We start from the raw sequence: 25,459 nt of genomic DNA, 5'->3' as shown, positions 1-25,459 counted from the left end.
AAAAACAATGCCTGCCAATATTGATGTTCAGCTGTAATAGTTCTATATTTTTTCATGCGTTGAAAACGTTTCGTAATTCCCTCAGCTTGCCTATTGGCTGTTTGCTGCCTTGAGTCCTCTCATGACGTTTCATTCCATTCTGTCACAGAACGCGTACAAAATAGTCCCCCAAGTGGTGCCTTGATGCTCACGGCCTTGCTCAAGTGAACAAATGGGACAGTGGATCACTCCTGGGCTTGTTCTCTGGACATTGAGTGTGTACAGTGCCGACTGATTGAAACACAATTTAGCCCCAAGTAATACACGTACTTTCGCTTGCGTCGTTTTCAGGTCGAATCATGTAGACATGACTTTATTACCTTTAGTGGGCAGATTTGTAGCGGCATGAGATGGTTATCTTGGGGAATCAGTCAACACACTAAAAATTTTGATGTCACATTTTAATGTGTGAGCACTGTACATATATGTACAGTCAAACCCGACTACAGTAGAACCCCGCTGTTACGTTCCTCACTGCTGCGTTTTCCCGGCTGTTACGTCGTTTTCCGCCGGTCCCGGCATAGCTCCCATAGGATACAATGTATTGGGAACCCCGCTGTTACGTCGTAACTGTCGGACCGTTCCCGTATGATACGTCGCGAAGTGCGCTCGGAGCCGACCGAGTGACTACCAAAGAGAGCGGCCATGGTGCATTTTCACGCAGCTTGGCCTCGTTTGACCGTAATATTAGCCGCATGAGAGGCGCAAGCAACAGAATCTTTTAATTGATGCAAACAAAACCATGGCCTTCGAGATTCAAATTGCAAAGATGGCGTCTATGACGTAACTGTTCGCAAAAGCAAGGCCTTCAAGATTGGCATTTACTATTGACAAAAGCATAGCCTTTGAGATTTGCATTGCACAAACATGGCGTGTATGACGTAATTGCTTGCGAAAGCAAGGCCTCCGAGATTGGCATTCACTTCTGCCATCGCGTTGGCGTAGACTTATCATCATCGTTATTTGTCGGAGAACGGGAGGAGTTTAGCTCGCATGGTCGTGCGTGCGGTTCGCGGTCGGACTCGCCGCGCCGGTCGTGATTGCGTGTGCTTAGTTCTTTCATGCCTACAGCTGTTGATGTTAAAAAAATCACATACGTTGATTACATTTCTGTGGATGAGGCCGTCCTTAGCTCCGCGTTTCTATCCATCGACTAGATCGCGGCTGAGCGCGCCAATTTTCGTGCTGCTCGTAAGAATTGAAATAAAATTCTGTACCACTAAATATTTTGCCGTTTTTCCTGTTTTTCGTCTCTTACGTTTCCCGTCTCTTACGTTCATTTCCTACGGTCCCTTCAAAAACGTATCAGCAGGGTTCTACTGTATATTGAAGTCGGGTGCGTTGAATATAATCCTTTATGCAGAACTACTTTTGAACATGGCAGTGCTTTGAAGTCAATGCACAGGAATATACCGGGTGTCCCAAGTATCTTTAGCCAAGGGTTAAAAAATACAATATTAGAGGCAGGCGAGTGAAATCAGATGCAAATTACTGACAGTCACCTTGTGCACTACAGACAATCTTTTGTTTGGTAATTAACTATTTTGTTAATTAGGATTATTTAACTAAATTGCTAAATATTGACTTTAGGCAAGAAATGCGACTTGGAAAGTTCGAGAGCGTCTTCAGAAACCCCAGTTGCATTATTTGCGATAATGAAAGTGTCACGTATACCATTTTTTCCAAGCTGCAAAGAAAGCCCATGAAATATAAAAAGAACCACGTGACTAGCGCATTGGCGCGCAGTGAAAATGCTGCCTTCAGCCGTGGTTTGAGTGAATGAAATCAGTTGCGGCCGGGACTCGCCGGCTCCGTTGCAGCGGTAGGCTGATAAGTGGGCGGTGGTTTCTTGGCTCGCGTCAGCCAGTTGGCGCGTGTGACGGTGCAAGTTGTAGCGAGCACGACCTACCGCTGCAACGGAGACGGCGAGTCGCGGCCGCAGCTGATTTCATTCGCATATGTCAGATATGTGCCATATGTGAGTGTGATCCGTGCAGAATACTTGCCTGCCAACGCAACATATTGTCATGGGGTCGTGACGTTGACAAAGGCAGCATTCGGCGTGTCCAAGATGAAACTCTTCATTTGGTCGAACTTGTGGCCGGGATACGGAGAGTCAAACTACAGCAATACACACTGCACACTGATAGCGGCGAACAGAGCGTCGGCCGTCGATAATCCGATCATCACTGGGACGCGCAGTCTTTTATACATCATGCATCGAACTTTCCAGCCTTATCACTGGTGGTCGCGCAAGCTCTGGAATAATCTTGACTATTCGAGTCAGGTGCACAATCTTAACAAAATGATCTGCTACAGTCTGGAATGTTCCCAGACACTCTGGTGCGGCTTGCGCAAGGCAGTAGTAACACATGTAAGGGGGCGGTAACGTAAAACATAGAAAGAAAGGAGCACATAGGGCAATGTTGGAGGAAGCTCTGTACTGGAAGGGCTCAATCTCGGCATCCTTTCACTGAAGGTCATGTTCTTTCTCTTGAGCTGCTCCTGTATTTCCTTTTTCCAGGCTGTTGTAGGCACTTTCTCTTCTCATTGGGAATGATTTGGCATATTGTCCATAACAAGGGCTCTACCAGCTGGCAGCTTCTGCAGAATGTGATCCCTCGAAGTGATTGCCATCTATTTCGTCATTATGGTTGCCCGTTTTATGGCTGTTGGGAACACATCCAAGCAGCCATCGACGAAGCCATTCTGGATGGCCTTCGTGTATAGTAGTTCTCGCTGATGGTGGTGCAGATGTGGTCCCTCTGTGGTTGCAGGTATGGCAACATAATCTCGACCAAGGCCATTCTGGACAAGGACACTAACAAGTGCAAGGGCTATGGGTTTGTGGACTTTGAGTCGCCCCTGGCAGCCGAGAAGGCGGTGAAGGCCCTGCAGGCGCAGGGGGTCCAGGCGCAGATGGCCAAGCAGCAGGAGCAGGACCCCACCAACCTGTACATGGCCAACCTGCCCCTCTACATGGCCGAGCAGGACCTGGAGCAGCTGCTGCAGGCGCACGGCGCCGTCATCTCCACCCGCATCCTGCGCGACAACAGTGCACAGTCTCGGGGTGTTGGCTTTGCCAGGTACGTATTGCATGGGATCTTGCTTGAATGCTTCTTTTTTTAATAGAAGCAAGCATGTTTGGATAGAATAGAATGTTGTACTCCCATAGCTTCTGCAGTTGTTTGGAGAGTAGTGTCACCACAGAGTCGACCTACCTGAGTTTCCCCTTCCACAAGTAGCCGTGGATGACTGAGCCCCGAGAAAAGGGTATCTGGGGGGTTTAGCCAATGCCAGGAGATCGGACCTTCAAAGGGGGCATTGCAACGGGTCATTGTAGTCAAAATGTTTAATTTTCCAACATTTTTTTTTCTCGCAGTCCTCGGACCTTCCTGGTAATGAGGCCAAGTGGGAAATGCAAATTGTTTTTTTTTTTTTTTTCAAAATGTAATTTTTTTGGTTTTTAGTCATGTTAAATGTGCAATTTATCGCCCATCATTTTGCTGCATAAAGGTTCTGTCCACGCAGTTTTTTTCAAAAGATACAAGCAAAAATGTTGGACCACCCATCATTTACGAATCAAAACTGAAAGTGCCAAGTTTGTGTGCATCATAAGATTAGCTTGATGTGTACAGGCAACGTCCGATTTTTCAGACTCCCTAGGGACCGCGAAATCGTCCGGAAAAATGAATTCATGCTTTTTTTATTCCGCTCAGGCGATAAAATTGCCACAGCCACGTCCGAAATAGTTCTAATGCCTCCCAGCACACTTATCAGGCATTTTGGTGTGCGCCCAGGCTCTCGCAAATACATTCGGTACCCCGCTTAACTACGAGGCAACCGCCACCTGCAAATTCGCATCTCATGATGAGCGCCGCTGATACCAGCAAAGCGCGGAATAGATTACGGCTCTCGGATGGAGCGTTTAAAAACTCGATGTGGAACACAAAGACTGTGGCAGGAAGAGTGGTCAACTCGTCTGACTTTCCCCGATGCGTGTGCGCACATAAACGATGCGCACACACATCGCCGAATCTCCGCCGATACGCAGCATTCGCTGCCATGTGAAGACGATCTTTTGCTGCTCTTTTGTTGCTCCAAAGTGCTTAAAAATAAAAATTTCGCCGCTCCAAAAATTGCCACAAATGGGAAGTCTTCGGTAGCATCACTGCTTATAGAATAATATTGCAAACATAAGCTCTGTAAGTACGAAAGTTATTTACTATACATACAAAAATTTAAACACTAGTGCCTATCGTGCCACTGCGCAAAGCAGTTCCCCGACGCAATGAAACCAAGGTTGGCTGCACGTTTCACAGAAAACATATTTTTTTACCTGCTCAACTTTCCTTTCTTCGTAGCACAGTTTGCAGTTCCGGTATTTTTCAATTTCTTGTGGTTAGTGCTGGGCACGCTGAGGTGGCTTTCCATGCGTACTATGAAATGAACAGTGTACCCAGTTTCTGAATCTGCCAAAACGCATAATTTACATCCCCATTTGACTACTTTGTCCCTCATGTAATGTCAAATGTCAGACCGACGTTTAGATTTCACCATTTTCTCATCCATGGAAAGGTTCCGACGTGGTTAAAAAATAGCTTGGATGAATCGTTCATGTGTTGCAGTAGAAAAGACACGCGGTGAAACTTCCCAGGGGACACAATGGTCGTCTTCTCTGGATCGGGGACACACACAATGCTTGAAGAAAAGCCAGCAAATTCACGGGACATGAGAACGAGGCAAATGCACACAACGCTGGAGGCCAGCGTTGTGTGCGTTTGCTTCTTTCTCACATCTCGTAAATTTGCTGGCTTTTGTTCAAGTAACATGAACCAACTGGCCCAGACTTCGACACTCCTGCAAGCAACGCCTTGAACCTTTTTCGTGACAGCACTGACAGTGGAAGAAAGCCTGAAAATATGTCTGAAGCGTTTAGTGCAGAATTATGAAGACTGGACAAGCAGGGAGGACACGGTACACAGGCGTACACGTAACGCCTGTGTACGTGTTCTCCTTACTTGTCCAGTCTTCATAATTCTGCACTAAACGCTTCAGATATGTCGTACCAACAAGGCCAGAAGTCAGCCCTTGCTGAAAATATGTGTTGTCCATTACAGTAGCCATGCAGGCGTCGGACTTGGCCGATTCCCATGTACACCAGAAGTCCGACAAACATGCGCATCTCCTCCTCAGTGACCTCCCTCCAGAATCTGTCCCTCTCACTGTGCGTTGGCTTTTCGAAAATATTCATCCACGCCTACTTATTTATGTAGTTGCATATCTCTCTGACGACTTCTGTGGTGAAAAACAGCATGAAGAAGCCGCCGTGTGGCACCCCGGAGCGCTGGGTTTAGATCCACTCCGTGCCATCTTCACGGAGAGAACTCTGCTCTTTTTGCAGCCGGTGCCAAATGCTCCCACCTGAACAAAGTTCAGACCTTGCAGATTAGAGCTGTGACCTTTAGTACGCATTGGATACGTTTACATCAACACGTGGCAGTGATAAAATGGTCCGAGGAGGGAGCGAAACTTACCAGCAGATACCTGCTGATGTGTCGGGGCGGGTTTACTTGCTACGCTGTCCATATTGAAGTCTTGACGAATCCAAGTTGTCTTCTGTATCTTTGCTGCCACTATCATCCAGAGATTGATGCTGAGATTCATCGGAATCCGTCGAAATTCGCCGTTTTTGTGGAGCACCCACGAGTGACGTGGACGGTATAACCGGAAGCACGGGCTCTCACCTTTCTGGCTGCAAAGGAGCCTTAAAATTTTCCTGCTCGGCGGAAAAAAGAAACTCAAAAGCGAAACTGACAAAATACTGCCTCTTTTACCCTTTAAATGGCGTTGGCTGTCCAGAAGCTCTTAGAGAGCACCAAAATTTGAACTGAAGTTATCGATAACATACTATCGATTGAAATAGGTGTGGTCATGAAAGTGTAAAGCAGTTAGGCATAAGCAGCCGCAGAATGTGCGACCTTCAACTACACTGGCATTCAATTACACTGAGCAGTTTCCTGTTGCGTAATTTGCTTAAAGGGGCCCTGCAACACTTTTTGAGCAGGGTCAAAAAGCGCTGCCAATCGGTAGTCGAGGCTCCCGAGAACACGCGAGCCAAATATTATAGCGAAGCGAGCGGCCTGGAATTTACAATAAATTCTCAAAGTCAGCTGAAAATTGCTCCCTCTTCTCTCGACAAATGATGTATTAGTCCGCAATATATGACGTGATTGTCAGCAGTTCCACCATTGGCTGATGTTATAATCACGATAACACCCTCATTATTACCTTAGTTGTTAATTTTGAGTTCAATAAGTAGATAATATGTATGTTTATATTGTGTTATGCCGTTAAAACACCGAACAAACATTAATATTAGCACTTCCGGTCTCACCGACAGCTCGTCTGCTCGTAGTTGCGTGGTTGCGTTTTCTTCACCATGTGCAGTGCCGAAATCGTGAATATTTCTGTGCTTTTGACCATCGCCGGTTGCCATTGAGAGTGGCAGCCGTTCGAGTGTTGCCTCGTCAGCTGGAAACTGCATCGTCGGCACATTCTCACGACCGACCGAGGCAGCGGTGCAGCATTTCTCCGATAACAATGCTGGCGCCGGCTAGCTTAGGATACCTGTGTTCGCTGTATGGCGAGAGTCCCGTTCGCTGTCTGTTCAGTATGTCATCGAAGCCGTACCTCGGCGCATCCTCCCCGTAGTCTCAGGTTCCCGAGAAACCGCGACACAGCAACCAAGCAGACTCGCATTTTCACGGTAGCTGCAGACAGCCGGGGGATGGGTCCGCGCCGGCCCAATGCCCCATGACGATCCTTTCTTCTAGTCTTTAGTTCTTTGTTGTCAGCCCGCACTCGCTGTGCGCCCGCATTCGAAGAGCAAACAGCATCGAAGTACCGCCACTGGGAGAAGGGTGCACGCAGCTTTGCCGTGTTGAATGCGATTCAAGCACGAGCAGTGCGACGAGGCGGTGTATCTGGAGTGTGAGTTGAGGGGAGTCCGCTCTATGCACGGCTGGTGCAGAAGCCTAGCTCCTGTCCCAGCCGCAAATAGTCGTACCGTGTCAACGTCCCCTTCCCGTAGCGCGCGTCATCGCAGCTACGATGTGTTCGGGCGAATAAGGCAACAGGCTAGATCAACAAACAACACTTTATTGCTGCGCTAGCAATAACGCGTAAATGTCGCGTAGAGGGATAGTCCGCTCTCGTAGAAAACAAAGGGTACCGCTTACACCTTCGGTCGATGATCGGCTGGCGGGTCTCGGGGCGGTGAGGTGTTGCCTCACAGGTCAGCAGGGCACGAGCGAGAGTCTGCTCGTCTGCCCGGTTGTTTTATTCACCTCCCGTCTCCCTCCCCACCACGAGGGTTGTTTCCCTCGCAGGGCGAGTTCCCTTTCCCGCGAGCCGGGAAGCGAGGATTGGCGCGCGGAGTGACGGGGAAGAAGGGGTTGTCCGGAAAGGGCGACGGTGCTCCTCTCCTAGTGGTCCCTTGGCTACCACCGTCAGTTCGTGATCGCGCCAGCCTTAAGAAAAGGAAATGGGCGCGTGTTGTCACGTATCTCGGGAGCGCTTGCAATGTCGGAATGGCTTTGGGAGCGAGAGAGAAAGACTCCCGTGGTGGCACTGCAAACAAAACTTTATCGAACGCCACGGCAAACAAAAATGAATACTCAAAATTTACAACAATATTGGTACATTAGGAAATTCCTAGGCTAGTGCGCTATCGCTGACAAAACACCGAGACGCATTCTAGCTCTACTTGGCTCCTCTAGCCCGAATGCCTGGCCACTATGGCCTCTCAGTCACTCGCGATACCAATGGAGCGTTCTTACGGTTCGCGGTGTCCGCTGACTCGGTTCGTGGTCCAAGTCGACGCTCAGTCCCGTCGACGCTGCTCCTCGACGTCTGAGATCCGCCGCCTCGCTCGACGTCCTCGTCGCTGACCCTTCGGTCTTTCTTCGAGAATGTCGTCTCGTCCAGTTAGGCCTAACTCCTGGCCTCCCCTTGGTGCCACCGGGTCTTACTGCCGAAGTGGCTCTCTGGTGATTGTCCGTGGGTCGCCGTCGTCTTGCCGCGCTGTGGGAGTGCCGTAGGTGCCCTGCGAACTGCTGTGAGGGGGCTGCTGCAAGCCCGGGGAGCCTCACTTGGATGACACCAAGGTCGACGGCCACCCTCCCGAGCCTCTCGTGCCGCTGCCCCCAGAACGGGGCCCTACTGCTCTCGTCGCGGGTGCGACGCTGGCTTGTAACACCTTGCTCCTCGACGACTCCAACGAACAATGACTAACTCTTCTTCCGTGGTCTCTCACCTCGGCTCGGGTCGCGTGGCACGCGCCTTTCTCCGGCCTATGGCTTGCGTCGACGTGGCGAGGGTGCACACCATCGGGTACATTTCCATTCCCCGCACACCATCGACGCCTTGCGATGTCCGGCACGCGCCCCGTGCCCCTTTACTCATGACATTGGGCCCCCTTTTAAGAGTTTTTTCTTAAAAAACTGCTTCTTCTCCTCTTCAGGGTTGCGGCCCTCTGCTCTTCTGATGATGTCTTAAACTTCTGACTCGCATTCTCTTCTCTTATGGTCCCATCTACTTTCACTGCACCATGGTGAACACCACGCACTTTCACGAACACGTCATCAAACATTACACTGAACCGTTCGCGATGTTCACAAGTTCATCGTCCTTAACACTATAGGCTGCAGTCTCTACACCTGCCGAAATAACTACTCACAATGCGCCACACTGACTCTTCAAAAATCTGCACAAATTCACTGTCTGTCAAGGTCAAGTAAAAAAAAAATGTTATACATCAATATTCTCAAAACCTATTTCAAATTCTAGCATCCTTTCAACACAATAGGAGCCACCGCTTTGATACACCATGCTTAAACCTGTGTTTTTTCACATTGCGCATCTTTTTCAGTTTCTTCCTGCGCCTATTCATGACATGTCTTCTCAAATGCTCACTACAACTGATTACTCTAACCCGACGCCTCTTCAGTTTCTCCTTACGTCTATTCGCTACCCAATGTCTCGGACGCTCACTTAAGCTGATGCCTCTGTTTCTTTTCACCCGACGCCTCTTCGACCTAACTTCCTCAGGCAGCGTCCACCCTTTATGCCTGGCTCTCACTACTAGCCTCAACCTCATTGCATACCACTTCTTACACCCTACTCTGCGCGTTTTGGGGGCATTGTTTTTAGTCCGCTTTACGCATCTGCCCTTGACAAGTTCAGCCACCTTTATGGCGTCCTGATAATTACGACCAGGTTCCTTTGATTTCAGAGCTGTCTTCACTTTCTTTAACTTTGCGCTTGTACTACCGTGCGTCTGAGGCTTTCCATTCATCCTACTCCTCTCTGATGTTATCCGCGAACGCTGAGTGCTTGTTCTTTCAACAGGCATGTCGCTCAGCGAAACGCTGTCTTCGGTTTCAATATTGCCTGGATGCATCGCGTTCTTTTCTTCTTTGCCCACTTCAGGCACACTGGCATGGGACTCACTAGTCGTTGATTTACTCCCCCCATATGCAACATTTGGGCCCTTTTTCTTCAGCTCATTCTTGAAAGGACTGTTCTTATTTGCCCACGTAGCGTGCTCCCTATGGCTGTTTCCTCCGTTACTCGTCACGGGACACCTCTTTGACCTAACTTTCTCTGACTGTGTCCTACATTTATGCTCGACCCTGGTTTCTTGCACGACCCTCTCTGCATCCAAATAAATACAACCTACTTGACGCGTTTTCGCAGCGTTCTTTCTCCTTCGTCTTACGCGTCTACTGTTCACAGCTCGGGCATCTTTTCTTGCGTCCTGATGCTTGAAATCACTTTTCGCTATCTCTGGAGCTGCCTGCGTTTCCTTAACGTTTACGCGTTTAGCACTGTGCTTCTGAGCCATTGCGTTCATCTTACTCTTTATTGTCACATCTCGCGAACGCTGACTACTTCTTTCTTCAACATACATGCTCATCAGTGGGTAGCTATCCTTTGGCTCTTTGTTGTCTGGAGGTGTCGCATTCTCTACCTCCGTCCCCTCTTCAACAGCACTGGCATGCAGTTCACTAACCGTTGCTATCCTGTCACTCTGTGCAACCCTTGATTCCTCTTTGTTCTGCCCATTTCTACAAAGACTGCTTGCATCTGCACCACTAGCAGGCTCACTGGCCCTTTGCTCAGCGGAAACAAAACTCTGAAAATCAGACACATTGATATCTCCCGATGGAATCTCTATGGACCTTCTCTCATTCTGTCCAATACCCTCTTTGGCTTGTTTGGCTTGTGCCAATCGCAGTTGAAGCTCGAGTTCCCGCTTCTCTCGAGCGTAAGCTTCTAACACTGCGGCGTGTTTCGCCTCGCATTCAGCGCGACTTGCCTCGAGATCGGCGCGTTTCGCCTTGCGTTCAGCGCGACTTGCCTCGCGTTCAGCGCGACTTGCCTCGAGATCGGCGCGTTTCGCCTCGCGTTCAGCACGACTTGCCTCGAGATTGGCGCGTCTCTCCTCGCGTTCGGCGCGTCTCGCCTCGAGATCGGCGCATCTTGCCTCAAGTTCGGCTTTGCCCTCCTCTATCTTACTCTCCCACTCTTCTTCAATGAACCTGAGACCCTGCTCTCCATTGAACTTTCTCTCCCGAATGACTCTCACTATCTTGTCCCAATCCATATCCATCCTTGCAACCCCCGACGAAACGTGACTGGGCCCAACGCTGGAAAAATCCTGGCACAGGCTCGCCACTTATTATGTCACGTATCTCGGGAGCGCTTGCAATGTCGGAATGGATTTGGGAGCGAGAGAGAAAGACTCCCGTGGTGGCACTGCAAACAAAACTTTATCGAACGCCACGGCAAACAAAAATGAATACTCAAAATTTACAACAATATTGGTACATTAGGAAATTCCTAGGCTAGTGCGCTATCGCTGACAAAACACCGAGACGCATTCTAGCTCTACTTGGCTCCTCTAGCCCGAATGTCTGGCCACTATGGCCTCTCAGTCACTCGCGATACCAATGGAGCGTTCTTACGGTTCGCGGTGTCCGCTGACTCGGTTCGTGGTCCAAGTCGACGCTCAGTCCCGTCGACGCTGCTCCTCGACGTCTGAGATCCGCCGCCTCGCTCGACGTCCTCGTCGCTGACCCTTCGGTCTTTCTTCGAGAACGTCGTCTCGTCCAGTTAGGCCTAACTCCTGGCCTCCCCTTGGTGCCACCGGGTCTTACTGCCGAAGTGGCTCTCTGGTGATTGTCCGTGGGTCGCCGTCGTCTTGCCGCGCTGTGGGAGTGCCGTAGGTGCCCTGCGAACTGCTGTGACGGGGCTGCTGCAAGCCCGGGGAGCCTCACTTGGATGACACCAAGGTCGACGGCCACCCTCCCGAGCCTCTCGTGCCGCTGCCCCCAGAACGGGGCCCTACTGCTCTCGTCGCGGGTGCGACGCTGGCTTGTAACACCTTGCTCCTCGACGACTCCAACGAACAATGACTAACTCTTCTTCCGTGGTCTCTCACCTCGGCTCGGGTCGCGTGGCACGCGCCTTTCTCCGGCCTATGGCTTGCGTCGACGTGGCGAGGGTGCACACCATCGGGTACATTTCCATTCCCCGCACACCATCGACGCCTTGCGATGTCCGGCACGCACCCCGTGCCCCTTTACTCATGACACGTGTGCTCTCCCACAGAGTCGAAACCCATCTCAGCTGTCATTCGTTCCAAACGCGCACGCAAGTTTGCGTCCATGGTTGGCAGAGCGATGAAAACACTACGGCAGTTCGAGGTGCACACCCAACATTACGAAACCGACTCGCAGTTTTCAAGCACGCGCGATACACGGTGCCATGAGCTCCGCCGCTCGACGACGACCGCGCGAGCCGACCGGAAGTGTCGCCACAGACCATGTGGTTGCGCCGAGACGCCAGAGAGAAAAAAAAATGAAGAAAAAAAATGCCGCCGGCGCTGACGTCGCCTCCTCGCACCTCCGCCCTCCCTCCCTTCACGCCGCGCGCTGCTTTCCGCGGGCTCGCTGCGTTGAGTTGAGGGAGAAAGCTGCGGAACGTGATCTCTATAATTTGGTAACACCACTTAGACTTGACGGATTCGAAAAATTTTTGCGGCATATGACTCGTGAAGAGTCATACGTCAATAATGAGACTATTCCAATATAACTAAAAAAGGTGTTGCAGGGCCCCTTTAAGAAGTCATATCTATGAGCGTGGACACAGGTAGCGAATAGGTTAAGGTTGTGAAAAATGGGCGTTGCTGAGACTGTGTACAAACTGTGTTTCATTTATTTGGAAGGCCTGGTCTTGAAGGTTGCAGTAAGTAAGGAATTAAGGTGACTGTTAATAGAAGCGTAATACAGTGATTTTAGAAAATGCTGCTTTTCATTTGAAAAACATGCCTGCTGTTTTTATTTCTTTGTGCAGGATGGAGTCAAAGGAGAAATGCGAACAAATTATTGCCACTTTCAATGGGAAGGTGCTTGCTGGTAAGCCACTTTTGTTTTGCCTGTTGGTCTGGTGAATCTTTCGAGCACACCAGCACGCGTCCTTTGCATTGTATGCCGTTTTTTGTAGGGGTGTGCGAATATTCGAGTTTCGAATTCGAATTGAATAGTACCTAATCGAATCATTCGATTCGACTTTCGAATAGCTAGTACAGCATAGACCGCTTATAACGTAAGTCGCCGGAGTCTCGAATATCCGCACTATAAGCGGTACCGCACTATAACCAAAACAACATTTTTGAAAGGTTGCACGTGTGCAAAACATGACCAACGGGTGGGCGCGCGATTCCGACTATCGAGGCATGCGACTGGGACGTAAGTTTGCGTCTGCTTACATTTGGAAATGTTGAACGGTTAGCGTCCGCGGACCTGCGGTGCCGACATAACGAACGCGGAAAAAATGCGCCGTCACGGGAAGTCGCCGCGGTAGCACACAGCGTGTGCGCCATGTCGAAAACGGTGGCGACGACAAACCACCACTCATGTGTTTCACACGCACGCCCACGTTTTCGTTAAAGATGTAAGTCACCCCTTCTAAATGCAACAATTGCAAAATGTTTCATTGGCTCGGCACCAAACCGCAACTTCTGTAGTCCGCGGCCGCCGACATGGCAGCTAGCGCTCGTTAGGCCTAGCGTGCGCGTTGCAACTTGGCATGCCGTCGCGAGAAGCTTGCCCTAGGCAACACTGAGATTGGGCGTAGAAGAGATCAACGTTACTAGAACAAACTCAGTTTCAAAGCTCCGTATCTCCGCCAGCGGAGGAGGGTGGTCCGAACGGCGGTCGCGAGAACTAGCGGCGCTGCAGTTCCGTCTTGCGCTACTACCGGTGCGTCGTCTGCTGCCACGGCATAACGCTGCGGTCGCCGCGCAGTTGCTCGCGGCAACTGCGCGGCAACTTTCTTACTGTACTAGTTAAGTGGATACTTAGGTGGATATGCATAAGGTCGTCTGCACGCATTGGCCCGCGTGCTTTGTTCATTGATTGGCTAAGAATCGATGTTCGGTCTATATTGCCACGCCGACTTCTTGTTTTATTTTGATGTATTCGGGTTTGACCAGCAAAGACGGTTATCAACGCTCGACGCTGTCCGCGAAGCAGTGTTCGAGAAGCTTCGCGATTGTAGTAGATCGTTTTGGTAAGATTGCGCGCCGCACGCGAATGTTCCAGCTTTGTCGAGAGATAACGCCGCCACCAGCGATATCGCTGGAAAGTTCAACAGCGCCTCCATAAAAGCCGACGCGCTTGACCGCTTGTCAGTTGATCGACGGTAGACGCTCTGTTCACCGCTATCAGCGTATTGCTGTAGTTTGACTTTCAGTTTCCCGGCCACAAGTTCGGCCACATATAAAGAGTTTCATCTCAGACCTGCTGACTGCTGCCTTCGTCGACGTCATGACCCTGTGACAATATTTGAGCTGTCTACATTGCGCCTAACTTCCAAGCATAGGAGTTTCTAAGCGAATGAGGGTTTTCAGCGTAATTTTTATAACTACCACAATTTTAGCCGCTGCCGTCTTATCTAGACCAAGAACAACCCAGCACGTTTGTAAAAGCCTTAATAGTATACAAAGAAGCGTAATTAATCGAGATACAAAAACGTCCTAGAAAAACAGTATACTCATGTCGTCTACAATTTATTGAAAACAACTTTCTCGAAAAACATCACCAATGCTTTGCAATGTTTACAAGACACGTTTTCGCGACGGCTAAACAGATACTGACCCGAAATCGGAAAATTTTACGAAAACTCGGTAAATGAAATCTCAGTGTGCGATTACATCGAACAGATGTCGTCTCTGAGCAATTTTTTCAGCAGATAGTTTTATTTTCGGTGCCTCATCTTTCTACGTCGCCTCCTTCTACGGTGCCTTAAACAATTCGAACAGATCGGCCATGGTGTGAGCACCGAGCAGTTATTCGCGCGTACTCTGTCGCTAGAAGAGTCATCAGTATTCAACTTCAGTTTTTCAACTTCACCGAGCAGATGTTCCATGCCCGCAGCGCTTCTTACACTGTACGACAGCCGTTTGCGTTTCGTGCTGTCGCCGTTCACTACGCAGTTAAACTGCTCGTCAACTACAATTATCTTTTGCACAAGTAAGTCTCCGTTCCCGAAGCAAAGTGTGGGATTGGGCTAGTTGCTATTAAATTATTAAACTGCTCAGCACAAAAAAATTTGACACGGTACACATGGAAAAGACGAGGACCAGCGCTGGTCCTCGCCTTTTCTATGTGTACCGTTTCAAATTTTTGCGCTGAGCAGCCCGTTCCCGAGCCGGCGAGTGTAAAATATTCCGCACATCTTGTTCGATACCTCGTCGTAAAATCTCTCGAAAAACCACTGCTTTGAAGGCATAGCGACAGCTGAGAACTGATCGAATGTCAGTGTGATGCAACTCTCAGTCTCGGTCGTATATAGGTAATCGCCGGCCTTTCGTTTTGCTGTTCTATTTCTGGCGGCTCCTCCAAACTGGGCACTGAGCTTTCGCGGGACGCCGTGCGTTTTGGGGGGATTTGCGCCTAAAACCCGAACATTTTGGCTTTGAAATCTGGGGTGGAAGTGCTGGAAACAAGCGCGGCACGGCACCGGGCGCGAGTTCTCACATTTCACGTGCGATCAAAACTTCTTGTCCCGCAACGACACGACGATAGTGCTTTACAATGTCGTCACTCTCAAAATGAACATCACAGACCTTGCATTTCGCAGTAAGCTTTCTATCTTTGCGATGCAAAGCTTGAATGGCGTAGGGTCTTTTGGAGGTCCGAAGAAGTGTCGTGAAGCGGAGTCATCGTTGCGGCGCAAAGCAAGTCGGCATACCGCACTGTGAATCTGTTCGCCCTCGTTACGCTTCGTACATCATGCACGTGTCTTCGTACAAGACGCTAAGCCTGGTCAAGAACAGTCGCAAAAATGACGAGCTAACAAAGCGCAGACGATGCTGTAACCCACGTGCGCTCGTACATCGGCGGCGCCGATCACAACAAGCGCCAACCGCGGGAGCTAGACGTGACTGCAGCGCCACTAGTTCTCACGACCGCCACGCGGACCGCCTCTCCGGCGGAGCTTTTAAACTGAGTTTGTTCTAGTAACGTTGGAAGAGATCGCACCCGCGAGCTAAACCGAGGGCATCACGCGTGAAACGCAGTTTCGGTTCGCGGTCGGGAGAACAGCCGCGGCAACTATCCTGAAAAAGTCTCTCAAGCTTGTAAGTCCGCCTGTTGGTGGCAAAGGCGAAAGCTCAATCGCGTCTCAAAGCATTGTTACTTGCGGGGGAATCGAGGTTGCACGCGCGATATCTGCGCTCTACGACGAAGCAACTATTTTCCCGACGGAGACAAATAGCGGTAACGCGCTCTTGATGCGGAAGCGGGCGCCCGTACGTAGCGGAGCGCACATGTCATGCGGCCGGGGCAAAGCGCGCATGTCAAGGGGGCAAAGGCTTCTCCGTCGGCCACGCAACCGCTCCCCCTCCTCACATCACGCACCTGCGCCGGGCTGCTGTCCCCCACCGCCATCCCCCTTTTTTTTTTCTCCCCCCGCTCCTTGTTCGTTCGTTCCGCGTCCGCTCCTCCTTCGTAACGCCGTCGCCGCTCTCTCCCCCGCTGGCGCATCTCCGCTGAGAAGCACGCTCGCTCCCTCGCATCTCTGAGAACATTCCGGCAGCCGCATTATAACCGGTCTTTCATCTCGGGGGACTGCACAATAAGCGGTATGCATATACATGGAGTTCTATGGGAGGGTAAACGGGAGTCAGAAAAAACCGCATTATAGCCAGTACTGCACTGTAAGCGGTTACGTTATAAGTGGTCTGAGCTGTATTCGAAGTTTCGAATGATTCGACAGGACGAATATCTAAAACACGACAAAGGCCAATGGTGCAACTTGGTTAGGGTGGGGTGCCAAAAACTAACGCTAACGTCATTACAGGGGGCCTTTCATTAAAACTTTCACTGACATCCTGATTCAAAGCGAGCGCATGCTGATCTTAAGGAGATAATACCATTTTTTGCACGCAGAAAAGCGCATGAGAAAACTGTCAAGCCCTTTACAACTTCGTTCCCGAAACGAAGGCACGGACTTCTTGCATATTTTGGTCGCGTATGCCGCAAGCGACGTAAAACTTCCTGACTTTGGCCTGCGAAACTCTCGGTCATTGGCTTTGCGTGTATAAATTTGTTCACGCTGGGCAGTCGCCACTGCCGCACCGAACCATTCGTTCAGAAACTTCCAGGGTTTCGGCACGCAGTTAAAACGCGGCTGTGAATGGGCGCCCGAAGATTTTTGGGCCCAGAGCACCCATGTCGATGAAGCACAACATTACCGTTGTCAGATGGAGCCGTATTGCGTGACCATGGGGAAAAAAAGTAGCTACCGCAACCCCCTCTGTTGGGAAGTTTGGAGTGGCGCTGCTGACTGGAATGGCGGCTCTTCTATCAACATGCTTGCGCGCCCATGAAAACTGAAACAAAAGCCACTCTCGAACAAGTGTGTAATAAAACTGTCGGCACGCAGTAGCGTCCCTGATTTTTCCTTTGTCTTGCCGTAACTGGCGGTACACATTTCGTGTAAATATACTATTGTATATTCGATTCGATATTCGATATTTTTGGCCACTATTCGGCACTATTCGATTCGGATTCGATTCGAGGTTTCACTATTCGCATACCCCTAGTTTTCTGTGGTCATTGTCCCAGTATCGTCGTTGTCACTGCAGCCTGTAGGGTGAAAGTGAGTAGCTCGATGCTGCTTCTTCCCTGGGGAGTGAAGACTCATGCCATTTTCACCATTTCTTGTGGCAGTGGTGGCCATTAGAGGCTTTTTGAGTGCGGCCCTCAGCATCCCTAATTTTGGAAATAAGGTTTCAACCATCCTACCACATCGCCGCTTGGTACACATGACTTGGAAGGGGCGTTTTGTTCACTCTGTGTTGCACTATAGCTTGGCATGCTTAGTTTGATTGACACAAGTATGGGTGCAAACTTGTACTCTTAGTTACAGGGCCACTACGGATAAACATCAAATCAGTCTAGACTCATAAGTTATTCTTTCGGCACTCTATTTACGCCGCCGTATGTGAACATGAGCTGGGTGTCAAGAACATTGAAGTCAGGTCAAAGAAGCCGGCGTCTCACGGGCGACGAGAGCAATGGCTGCCGCGTCCGGAGATGCAGCACCAAGATTCCGTAGCGTACATGTTCTCGATGATGACCACGTGAGGCTACCACGGAGTCGCAGCATCCTCTTCAAAGCGGTTCTTGGAGCATCTGCAACACTGCACCTTCGTTGGCGGAACGGCTTGGACCACGTCGTCACTTAAGCCACATACTCGCTTAGAACAAGGGATCGAGGAGGCAGCTAGGCTTTGAAGGCCCTAGTGGCGACAAACCGGCAACAAATGGATCGTCAAGTTGTCCCTGAGCGACGACGACCGTAGGACCTCCTCGGGAGCACCAACAGAAAGCGCGACGCAACACAGACGACAAGGGACTTGACATAGACTCCGCGCCGACCGAGAGGCTAGTGTGGCCAGACTGTTATGGTAGCTAGAGGCTGTGTTTAGCTAAAGTACTGCCGTGTATACCTTATCATGTGCATGTATGGGTTCCACCAGGCTAAAATGGGCGACATCAAAATGCTTATCAAAGTCGCCACATTAGAAACAGTTACAGTAAAAGCTCGTTAATTCGGATTTCTAGGGACCGGAAAAAATGTCCGAATTAACCGAATGTCTGAATTATCGAATGGTCGAAATAAACACAATAAATGCAAGAGTTTTTTCAACGTACCTTTACTTTACAAGGTAATCGCGGATGCGTCTCTGTTTTCGAGCAGAAATTCGCGCGGACACAATTTTTCTGAGCCCTTCAAGGTGCTCAGCAGCTCGCATGCTGTCTGCAGTGCCAAAACAAAATTCTTTAAGGACGACAAGGGCCTCCGCGGCTTCCTTCACAGTACGAGGGTGCCTGTGTGGCTCAGTGTGGCTGCTCCTTTTCAGGCTCTCCGTTCTCGGATTCGTCGCCATGCATCACTTCCTTGACGATTTGCTCATCAGTCAGAGAGCCGGTAGTGGCAACGCCATCAATGCCGATATAATCGTCGAATGTCACTGCATCAGGCATAACACTTCCGATATCCTGCCCGTCATCGGCACCGTCGTTGGCGACACTTCAGCCACTGCGGCATCGCTGGAGTCGGGTACAACAAAGTCACTGTGCCTCAAACAGTTGGCAATGGCGTGCGCAGGCGTGTTCTGCCACAGATACGCGAAGAATGCTAACTGCGTCCAGGAGACTCACGTCGTATTGTTTGCCGACGTCATGGCACAGGAGCAACGTCTTGTCGGGAGAGCCCATTTTTCACGGCACGCAAAATTTCTACTTTGGTGGTGAAGTCTTTGGCCTCGTACTTGGGCCGCTTCGCCGGCGTTGCCATCGGCGGAGAGTGCATTCACACGAAAATTCAGCACAAAAGCACCAGCAACAATCAAGCTAAAGGAGCCGTACTGAATCGTTCCTCGATAAAACGGCGTTCAACGATGCAGCACACCAACGGGAACAAAGCAATAAAATGGCACCGCCAACAACACACGCGAAGAAAAGGCGTTCAACCAATCTCAAGTCAAGCCAAGTCGACAATTGATGTCCATGGCGATGCTGCGTTTGAGTTTCGTTTTTGTTCCGAATTGTTCTTTTTTCGTTTTCGAGCCTCGCTAGCGGCCTGAAAGTCGCCGAATTATCCGATTTGTGGTCAAATCTGTCCGAAATAACGAGCGCCCAGTCTCATAGAGTGATGCATATATTTACAGGGACCAGCCCCGCCACGGTGGTCTAGTGGTTATGGCGCTCGACTGCTGACCCGAAGGTCGCGGGATCGAATCCCGACCGCGGCGGCTGCATTTTCGATGGAGGCGAAAATGTTTGAGGCCCGTGTACTTCGATTTAGGTGCACGTTAAAGAACCCCAGGTGGTCGAAATTTCCGGAGCCCTCCACTACGGCGTCTCTCATAATCATATCGTGGTTTTGGGACGTTAAACCCCAGATATTATTATGCAGTTACTGTACTAAAAAGACTCGCAGGGTTCCTTATGCATTTGCCTAAGGTGACTGGAAGGCGAAATCCATCTTCTTCTTTTTGTTGATCGATGTTGAGTCGATGTTACCCGCCTCCTTCCGAATGCTTTTTGGACGTAACGTGGTTTTGCACTGCCTCCAGGATCGGAGGCATTGCAAGCTTTTTACACACCGCCTGGTTTTGCATTGCCTCCGTGATGGACCCACCGATCACGGAGGCAATGCAAACCGACGATGTCATGTGATGACGTCATCAGGTGACATGACGTTATGACGTCACAAATATTGGAGGTCTGTGATGTCATGAGGACGTCATAAGGTGACGTCGTCGTGTGATGATTTTTTGCATCACTCGTTTTGACGCTGCCGACTGGGGACGCCAACGGTGAATTTTCGCGTTTCATCAGGAATTCAAAGCTTTCGCCGTAAAATATTCAAGCTTGTTACAGCGCGCCGTGAAAAGGTGCAGGGAAACTTGGTTGAACCGAATAGAACTTAAGCTGTCAGCGGTAGGTCATCGGACAAAACCTTGCAAGATACTAAGATTGCTCCATACTATGAAAGAACTTGACAAAGAGCTGGCTTACAAAACCTGACTGGTGCCATTTTTTTTTTTTCTCCATTCACCATCTGTGCTCACTGTTGGTGTATTGGTGAAAGCACTTTGTGCAGTTGTGCCCCAGTTATCTTTTCCCTATGCCTGCATGCTGCTTGCAACTGCATTGCCATCCTTGTTGCTGATTTGGTTGATCACAATGATCATGTGCACTGCACCGGAACAGTCAATGGTGGGGTACTCCTATTGTTTAACTGCTTACCAGTGAACTTAAGGGGAAAAGTCTATTTCCTCCAAAGTGGGCTTGTTTAGTACAAACCATATTATGTCTGTGCTAGGCTTGTGCGAATAGTAAATTTTAGGTCCGAAGCGAATTCGAAACGAATAGTGATTTGGTCGAAGCGAATTTCGAAGCGAATTCGAATAGTTTATATCACATATTATAAAGGAAAATGAGCATATTTGTCATGACCCAACTAACCAGTCCAATAGTTTTAAAGTTGAAACAAGGCATATGCATATGTCATTCTTTTTGGTTCAAAGGGAAGTGGAAGCAACTTTGAGTAGTAGCAGGATTTGACTTTCGGTAGAATGCAAGTGATAACCTGTAAAATATGTTACGTTTTAAAATTTACTATACTTGGAGCATATAAGCCGGTATAACAAGCTTTTAAACTTAAGAAATGATGAATCAATGTGAGGGTAATACCGTAAAACCTCATTAATTCGAACTGTTATTTCGAAATCCCGCATAATTCGAAGGATTTCTTTGGCCCCGTATTTTGCGATGTAAATTTGAGTGGATAATTTGAAGTGGCGGCCAGTACCAGCCCGGTTAATTCGAAACTTTGGGTGCCATGTGCCATTCCCCGATCCCGATTTAGCCGCAAATCCGCAGAAACGATGGCCCTTAGGAGCCACAAGGCAGTGCAGTGTAGTGATACTAATGAGTGACAAGTGAAGCATCCCAGCCTCGCTGCTGCCAGCGCAAGAAAAAAAGTCACAGTTTCGACGCAACGGCGAAGCAATGATTGCGATAGCAATAAATTGTAATGTAACGCGAAGAACGGAAAGCAGCTCGAAATTGCCAGCGCATCGCTCGAGCCCAAAGGACGCACGAAAAGAACGCACACAGGACGAGCGCGAACTAATGCGTCACAGCTCGACACTTGAAGCGCACTGCTCAAACATAAAGCAGGACGCACGAAACAAACGAACAGGTACACACAAGACGAGCGCGAACTAATTGTCACAGTTGTTACTTATTTCGGTTTGAACAGCGCGCTCCTTTCGCAAATGCGGCCGCTGTAGCGAGCGAAGCGAAGCACCTCACTGGCCGCCCCTTCTTTCCTTGAGATAAGCGCACGAAAGCGACGACGCCCTGTAGAGCGAACAGCAACGGCGTTCGCAGGGGCGGGGCGACGATCTTTAAAGCGCGCAACACGCGCGCACGTCGCGCCATCTATGTGGCCACTAAGAAAGCATGCTGAAGTACATGGTATATATAAATAGCTCGCCGTTAGCAGGCTGAGAGACGGTGCTGTCGTGGCCTAACGTCTAACGCGGCGGGCTGCAAAGCGAGAGGTCGCCCGTTCGATTCCGCGCGTCGGAAAGAATTTCTTATTTTTCTTTGTGGCCTTTCTATATATATACATACTTATACATGTACGGGGAATGACGGTGACGGGGACGGACATTTTCCAGCCGAGACTGTCCATATAATTGCTATCGCAATAAAAACTAAACAAAAGGCGCTCTCGTGGTCAGCTTAAATGTGCGCCTGCGGAAAAGAAGACGTGCTTCACTGCAACACAGCGGTGACACACGGGCAGCATGACGCATGCTTCTCTCAACGTCAGCGCGTCATGATTTACCCATTCTTTCTGGGAAAATAGAGAAATTAATAAAAGGCAGTCTGACGAAATTCGCGATGTATGCGAACGTCCAAATGGTGGTTGTTCCGGCAATTTGCGCACTTGCACTGCTGGCGGAGTACACGCCTGCAGCGCTTACTTCGAAAACTCAGTTCGAACACTTCAATGATCATCTTTTCCACCCAGAACACATTGCAGATTCTGTCACACTCGTCATTATTAAATTCTTTATTTTACCAGAAAAAATGGGCCAATGATCGCATCATGACGTGCTGACGCTGCGAGGAGCAGGTGACATGCTGCCCGCGTGTCACCACTGTGTTGCAGCGAAGCACGTCTTTTCCGTAGGCGCGCATTTCACTTGACCACGAGACCGTTTTTTTCCCTGTTTCTTTTTTTTCTTATGCTGGCAGTAGCGAGGCCCTCCGTTTCCCCAGTTTAGCGGCAAAATTGGGACCAGGTATTGCTGGAAGACATAACCCTTGTAGCTGCAAACTAGCAGGAACAGCAAACGACCATCTCTGATTACTTCCAGTAATTCAAAGTTCCTTGCATCCCGCTTTTTGTGTGTTTTGTTAATTTGAAAACCCGCTTAATTAGATTTTTCACAGTCCCAGTGACTGAATTAACAAGGTTTTACTGTATGTTCATTTAAACTTGAAGTAAGGCTTCACGGCAGTGCGGATTTCTCCTGGAAAGGTGTATTCACTGTATAGCACACCTCCACTGCAGCGAAACCACCTTTACAGGGGGGTTACATGCAGTTTATGTCTATTCGTTCATTTCGAATACTTCGAAATTTCCTAGAATTTAAATTCGTTTCGAAGCGAATTCGAATACTGTAATATTCGTTCGAATATTCGAAGTGCTCGAATATTCGCACAAGCCTTGTCTGTGCAGCAGTGTTGGAGTCTGCTTGTTCTGTTGGGTGCGAAGTGAGGCGCACAGGAGATATGTTTCTGGCAAGATGCTCCTTTTCAGGCACTCATTGGCAGTTCGCTGTTGGAGTTAGCATGGATGGAACACGCATTGTGTTGGTTCGGGCAAGTCTCCTCCTGGCACCCACCACACTCTGAGAAGGGGGCTCTGCCTCTAATGCACTGCGGCTGCAATCTTTGAGGGCCTTTTGCCAACCGCGCATCTTTTATTGCACATTTTGAATTTTCAGAGTGACAGTTTTGAAAAAGACTCCCCCTAAATTTTTGAGGGTGACCATAAGTGAAAAACATTTTTTTTTTATAGGTATCGTGTGAATCCATTGCTTATTCACAAATAATAAAGAAAATTTATGAATTTTCGTTACAAAAAAAAGTATGTTAACGGGAATAAATATTTCACAGGCCTAGAAAAATGTGCACAGCAGATTACTGCGACCCTTGGCCCAGTAAATATCGTGCCACATCCACTTCCAGAAGGTTTCTCCTTCATTGAATTCAGAGTTTGAACTGGTTCCTCGTCTCCATGGCTTGCATCCAATGAATCTTTTTTTGATTTGGCATTTTTCTGTAGTCTGTATCACCGTGCACATTTCATTATCACACACGTAACCACCACTTGGTGCAGGCCGCACCATGATGTTTGGGAATCTTCACGCTTGTTTTAGACTGTTATGAGTCCACAGCCAGAATAGTCAAGTTTATTCTGTAGTTCACATATAGCACCAGTGACAATGCTGGTATGTTCAAAACCAACCCGGCGACCTTGTATAGATCTTGACAGGGATACACCAATGTGGACTTGGTGAAAACTACTCCGTCAATACTTTGAGCTTTACAGATAGTCCAACATTGTGGCGCTCTTGGCACTGCTCTTCTTCTGGCTGCTGCCTCCACAAGGGAGTACACACAAATTGCCAGCGTACTAGGCTGATAGGCTCGCAAAGCACCCAGTGACATCGCTATGATGTCCCACCACCGTGACGCACAGTTCTTGCCTCGTGCACTTGTGCTCCTGTGGTTACCTCATCATATGGCACTTTTCGAGCAGCTACTTTTTAGATACACGGGGCCCTATTGTGTGCTGCACCAAGTGGTCATCATGAGGTCCTCACCCTCTGCTCTTGTGTCCAGTGGCATTGTGCATGTGAGTGGGCTCAAGGCGTACTATAGCCGGGTACATCTTAAGAAGTCTGCAGAGGCATGGTCCAGATGACGGAAGCGTGGCAGCCAATCGCCTTCGCGACCTAAAAAATGGTGCCACTCATGTACTGTATAAACCGGACTAAAAGTAAAGCGTGAATATAGGCAGACCCCCAAATTTAGGTAAAAAATTTGAAAACTGCCAGAAATCGCCGAAATGCACTTATTTTCGAAAAAGCATTGCTTGCCCACTGTCGGAGCTCCCCTCATCTACCATCAGAGCTGGTCTGATTCGGTTGCTGGCCGCCTGCCCTACGTTCACAAGATGGCGCATAACCTTAAGAATGTAGCATCCAGATATGATGTGAAGGTGGTTTTTACGGCTCCTAAGAAGCTGGGCAGCATTTGCGCTCTTGTTAAGCGCAGGGCACAAGGCAAAACCAAAAAGAAAGGTGAATGTGGTGTGAAACACAGAAGCACCTTCATTTCGTGTGCTACAGAAGTAGTGTACAGACGAGTCCACTGTTAAAGGGAACACTTGCATTTCAGGTATGTCCGGATTTTGCTCTCCTGCAAAAACATAGTGGCTTAGATCTGCATAACACTACTGGTGGTTGACAGCTCCGAACCCTTACAATAGACTAGTAACGTGCACAAACAATCTTTCCGCATCCACTAGCCGTTAGGGGGCCAACAAAATGAAAGTTGCTCATTCAAGTGTTCCCTTTAACAGTGGACCGTACTGTACAAGATCCCTCTGTCATGTGGCAGTAATATCGGTCAGACTGGTAGGTGCAAAAATGTTAGACTACGGGAGCACCAGAGGAAATGCAAAAGAATGACCGATTATCAAACTTGGTAGCTCATTGCACACAGCATCAATGCAAGCCGCTGTTTAAAAAGACGGAAGTGATAGACATGCACAGTAACGTAAACAAAAGACATCCTAGAGATGTACCACATTAACAAATATAGGGAGGAGTGTATCAGCCAACCTTAAGTGATAAAGAAGTTAAATCCCTGAAAGTCACGCACAGACGGTAAACAGGTTGAGGTTCTTCTTGTTTTTCCTTTCATAATTATTTTCTTTGCGCATGTGTCGTATGCAATAAACCTCAGTCAGCGCTGTGCAATTCCGTACGTTATGGGGCTCTTATTGCAGGGGGTAGTGCTGTGGAGCTGTCCCATCAATGGTGAATTGGGTGAAGATGACGATTTGAAGCTGTTGCATGCAGCTGCCTTGTAGCCTGTTGTCTGCACCTTTCCACGTAACAATATTGTGTAGTCGTACACAAGACCAAGGTCACTATAACAGTAAAACCACCATGATGACATGG

The 25,459-nt window shown here is 49.1% G+C and overlaps 1 protein-coding gene across 4 annotated transcripts in view; it reads left to right on the top strand.

Annotated features, from left to right (window-relative positions):
* LOC119386548 (RNA-binding motif, single-stranded-interacting protein 1) overlaps positions 1-25,459 on the top strand; it is an 89,575-nt gene that overhangs the window by 22,598 nt on the left and 41,518 nt on the right. For all 4 annotated transcript variants that reach the window (XM_049413169.1, XM_049413168.1, XM_049413167.1 and 1 more), the window contains exons 3-4: positions 2,817-3,125; positions 12,460-12,521. In XM_049413169.1, the coding sequence (XP_049269126.1) occupies positions 2,817-3,125; positions 12,460-12,521 (371 nt within the window). The remainder of the gene's footprint in view (positions 1-2,816; positions 3,126-12,459; positions 12,522-25,459) is intronic.

Source organism: Rhipicephalus sanguineus, chromosome 3 (genome assembly GCF_013339695.2).
Source record: "Rhipicephalus sanguineus isolate Rsan-2018 chromosome 3, BIME_Rsan_1.4, whole genome shotgun sequence".
Lineage (NCBI taxonomy): Eukaryota > Metazoa > Arthropoda > Arachnida > Ixodida > Ixodidae > Rhipicephalus > Rhipicephalus sanguineus.
Note: the sequence above shows the minus strand (reverse complement) of the source record. Positions and strands in the feature narration are given on the sequence as shown.